Source organism: Morone saxatilis, unplaced genomic scaffold (genome assembly GCF_004916995.1).
Source record: "Morone saxatilis isolate NCDOM2014 unplaced genomic scaffold, NCSU_SB_2.0 Contig0, whole genome shotgun sequence".
Classification (NCBI taxonomy): domain Eukaryota; kingdom Metazoa; phylum Chordata; class Actinopteri; family Moronidae; genus Morone; species Morone saxatilis.
In genome coordinates this window covers 19,371,042-19,375,967 of record NW_023339650.1, presented here as the reverse complement: position 1 = coordinate 19,375,967, position 4,926 = coordinate 19,371,042, and the positions used below count along the sequence as shown (strand labels likewise).

Here is a 4,926-nt window from a genome sequence, read left to right as displayed (position 1 = left end):
AAGAGGGCAGAGCGAGTGGCGGCTCTGCTGATGGAGCGAGGAGGTCTGCAGGAAGGAGACCACGTCGCTCTCGTCTACCCACCGGGTCAGAGATGCAGCACGCTCTTTGTTTACAGAACATTTGTACATTTGATAGGACTGATCATTCACACCTCTCCCTCCGCTGCGTCCTGCAGGTATAGACCTGATTGCAGCCTTCTACGGCAGCCTGTACGCCGGCTGTGTTCCCATCACGGTGCGACCGCCTCACCCTCAGAACATCTCCACCACGCTGCCCACCGTCAAGATGATTGTCGAGGTCGGTTTGTATAAAATGCTGCTATTTGTTTTTCAATGAATGTTGTTTTTCAGTCTTGTAATTTTGACTTCTCTTGTATAGATTCTATTTATATTTATACTTCTCTAAATTCATCCGCCGTGTCTTTGTGCTGCTGCAAAACCAGACTTTGTCAATAAAGGCTGATTTTATCTTTTAAAAATTTAGACAATTTTACAAATCATTTCACAAACTACAAAACTATGCATGCTCAGCTTTTGGGACAAACATATCGACTGGTGATCAAATCTTCCTTTTTTTTTTACTTCCCTTGTCTGCACTGAGAAGTTTTATTGTTTTATCCTGTATTAAAATATAGAAACATTATGGTGAAAAAGAGGGAAAAAATGAATTATTACAATTAAATGATCATATAACCATTAATAACCTTAAGATAATTCCTGTCTCCCTCTGCAGGTCAGTCATTCAGCCTGTGTGATGACCACGGCAGTCATCTGTAAACTGCTGCGCTCTAAAGAGGCCACGGCCACAGTGGACATCAGGAACTGGCCGCCGGTCCTCGACACTGGTACGGCAGCTTTTCTGCCCCTCAACATGTCTGTGCACGTCCCTGTTGACTGGGTTTACTGGTGGTCACTAAAAATAAAGAATGTGAACTTGTGCAGTTGAATGTTTTCCATTTTATGAAGAAAAAACAATTCGCAAATGTGTGTGTGTGTGTGTGTGTGTGTATCGCAGATGACCTGCCAAAGAAGAAGCCTCCAGCTCTCTATAAGCCCACCAACCCTGACGGTCTGGCCTATCTGGACTTCAGCGTGTCCACAACCGGCATGCTGGCTGGAGTTCAGGTCAGCTCAGCGTTAATCCCCATCACCCGAGCAAAGCGCTTTACAGCCTCTTGCCCCGTTGCTCGGACAGACTTCTTTCCTTATTTTGTTTATTCGTTGCTTTTTCTATTTGTTTTTTTAAATTCCAGAGGGATATTCAGCTGTCAGAGCAGCAACAGTCAACACAATACAGCCCCGTGCATACAGGAAAGATGAGGAAAATAGCAGAATAAAAGCAAATTAACATATATTTAAGCATGTGACATACATTTCCAGGTCTTCTTGTGTTTGTTTGTCCTGATACACAAACTGCATCTTCCAACTGATGCGTGACTTGTGTAACATTTTAAATGTGAATTTTTTAGGGATTAACTGTCCATCTTTCCACCCTGTTCCTTGTTCGTCTGTTTGTGTGTGTGTGTCTTGTTGTGTCTCTCTTTCTCTCCCTCCCTCTCTCCAGATGTCCCATAATGCAGTTGGGGCCTTCTGTCGGTCGGTGAAGCTGCAGTGTGAGCTGTACCCGTCCAGAGAAGTGGCCATCTGTCTGGATCCCTACTGCGGCCTCGGCTTTGTCCTCTGGTGTCTCTGCAGGTCGGTGTCTCCACCCACTTACACGCCATTAAAAATGTATTTCAGTCATCAATCTGAAATCTGAAAAGTGATAATAATCAGCGTTTGTGTAATGGATCAAATGACAATGTGAAAGGTTTTACTGACCTCCAGAGCTGAATGTGCTGCTCCCCCCTTGGCTTTCCGGTGCTTCATAGTGAGTTTCAGCTCATTGTTTGTCTGACCCACAACCTTACTGTTTTGGCACTCACAGCTCTCGTAGTGTCTTTCTTTGGCCGCAGAGAGAAAGCTCGAAAAACACGCCGTGCACTACCTGCTCAGCGGGGAAGGCTTTTCTGTTTCAACATGCACAAACCAGCTCCATAAAAAGTAGTTCTCCTAGTTTAATGTGGAAGACCTTGACTGCTCTGACCTCAACCCCCGTCCAACACTTTTGGGATGAACTGGAACGCAGACTGTGAGCCAGAACTGATCCCCCTGACATCAGTGTTGGACCTCATGAATGCTCTTGTGTCCCCGCAGGCAGGGTTCAACATCTGGTGGAAAGACTGAAACCAGAAGAGCTGTAATAGCAGAGCATCAAGTGTGGCATGTTTAAAGGACCAGTGTGTAACATTTAAGAGGATCTATTGGCAGATAATGTCATTTAATATTCAGAAATATGTCCTCATTAGTGTATAATCACCTGAAAATAAGAATTATTATGTTTTCGTTACCTTATAGTGAGCCGTTTTTATCTACTCCTCTGTAGAGCCCAGAATAGACAAACCAAACACTGGCTCTAGATCGGGCCTTTTCTTTGTGTCTATATACTTTTAGCCGTATAATTTATCTTCTTTCGCCGAAAAAAACAAAATGCAAATTGCGCTGCCGTTATACTTCCCCACAGGGCCTTTTGTTTTATTACAGAAGGTTCTCCACATGTTTCGGTACAAATTATGATTTATGTCAGAAATGTTGTCTGGCGTCCTTTAATAACAAGAACAGAGAATCACTGTCGTAATGTTTATCACTGAATCTCGAATGACTGTAAATCTTCTCACTCCAGTTCCAGTTCTCAGGTCTGCTTGGGTTTAAATCTTCCGCTCATAAATTCTGAACTTGGCGAGAGCAGATTTCTGCTGCCGAATGTCTTATAAATAAAGCAGTCTGCAAATCACCTTCGGTATGAGGATATCTCATCCTCCTCAATGACTTTAAAGCAACAATAAGTCACATTTAAAGGCTGTTTGTTACAATAAACGACTGTAGTTTTGGCTCTCAGGTTTCTCTTAATCCGAATCGAGACCAACTGGTTATTTACTGGATAAATAGTCATTTTATTGCATGTAACCATTAAAAAGACCCTTGAAAAAGGTGTGTGTTTTCCTGCAGTGTGTATTCTGGCCACCAGTCCATCCTGATTCCCCCGGTGGAGCTGGAGTCCAACCCGGCGCTGTGGCTGCTGGCCGTCAGCCAGCTGAGGGTGCGAGACACCTTCTGCTCCTACAGCGTCATGGAGCTCTGCACCAAAGGACTCGGCCTGCAGACCGAGGCACTCAAGGTCAGCAAGGCACTGATACAACCAACATTTCAGTTCTTATTTCACATATTCAAACCATTTTTAGGCACTCTGATATTTATCTACCTCCATTTTGACTGCAGGAACCCTCCTGTTATAGTGTCCTCATAGGTCATCCTGTTTGAGTCTGCCATCAGTCTAATTTGTCTGATCCTGTCGCTGTGAATCGTTTCAACCAAAGGAACGTTTCCAGGAACTCTGAGCCCTCGTCTGTGTTTCAGCTGGCACAACCTAAATTTAGTCTCTCTTTGATAGTTTCAGGTGCCAAAATAGTCCTTAGTCCTACTTTCCAATGTCCCAGGAACTATCGGGGCTGAGTTTGCTGAAAACTACCGAAACAAAACTTTAGAATCTGCACAACTTTTGTTGTGTTTTACACCTGTATCAGTATTAGGATGAGGAACATCCCTTGTGTGTATTAATGTTAAAAACACAACAGTTATGTTAGTTTTTACAAAAGAGTGGGAGTGAACAGTGAGCGAGTGAACGAGAGACACCAAACTTAATTTGCTGATTATTATCTACGATTGTTTTGCAAGAAATTATTGTTGCATTCGAGTTTTGCGTCTTCCTTTCCACCTCTGATGCTCCTTTGTTTCTATTTATTGCTGTACATCTATTCAAACATCGGCACCACACTAAAACTCCTCAAATACGTTTCTTAATGCATTTACAGTTTTTCAGACGTGGTGGAAACAGGAATACAGAAAAGGGGACTTTTAGTGACGAGTTAAGCTCACCTGAGTTGGGTTCTTGTGGCTTCTTGTTCCTATTAGTACGTCAGACTATGTGGTGCAGAATGACGGCGTAAAAGAGCCCTTATAGCCAATTATTAATAATGATTAGCATACATTTCTAATTAAGTTTCTGTTGGGAGTTAGTGTGGGGAAGGTCTTTCCTGGGAGAAATATTCTATAGGAGAGGATGTTTGTTTGATTGACAGCTGATCTCAGTACGGCTGTCCCTGCCCTCCCTCCAGATACGCCTGTAGGACAGATTAAACTAACCCCGCTGGTCACTTTTCCCAACATGCATCAGTCCAGTTGTACTCAACAGCTGGATGTGAGCAGTCAGATAAACCCACAGACTCTAACTGACTCCAGCCCTCCTCTGGCTCAGCGGTAATAAACTCACACTCTGTCTCCGTCTCCTCTGCCTGAGGCCACGTCTGAGTGCCGAAGCCACCGACGCTTCTGATTGGTCACTGATGGAAGCTGCAGAGTTAATTTTAGTTATTATCTTTCTTTAAGTCTCCATGGAGACTGAAGGCTGAACGCAGAGTGAAAAGTACAAATGTTTCTTTAGTTAATACTTTAACCTTAACTTCATTCTTCAAGTTCCCCTCCTACTCAAAAATGTGTTTTTCTTCCTACATTGTGATGTTTGATCTTCACTGTGCAGAATGATGATATAAGCATGTGTGATGTAGAATGGAGACATCTTGTGTCCAGCAGGAAAACCTTAGAAATATTCATAGTTTCTGGCATTTTCAATGAAGGTAGATGTTTTTTTTTTAAGGATTTTAATTAGGAAATTATCCTTAATTTTTTTTGCCGTAAACATACATATCAGAAACACATTATTGTTCCAAGCAGACTATTTGTATTTGTTATAAAACATGTCTAGAGGAGAACTTTAACTTAGCCAGGATTACACCCTCAAGCTGTCCTTTCTTTAGAGAGAATAAAACT

General features: G+C 42.7%; 1 protein-coding gene across 1 annotated transcript in view; it reads left to right on the top strand.

Annotated features, from left to right (window-relative positions):
- Positions 1-4,926, top strand: part of LOC118325327 (disco-interacting protein 2 homolog C-like) — a gene marked incomplete at its 5' end in the record, with an annotated part of 35,873 nt that overhangs the window by 23,486 nt on the left and 7,461 nt on the right. The window contains 6 exon segments of the mRNA XM_035657994.1: positions 4-85; positions 177-298; positions 734-845; positions 1,016-1,125; positions 1,565-1,695; positions 3,049-3,217. Of these exon segments, the coding sequence (XP_035513887.1) occupies positions 4-85; positions 177-298; positions 734-845; positions 1,016-1,125; positions 1,565-1,695; positions 3,049-3,217 (726 nt within the window).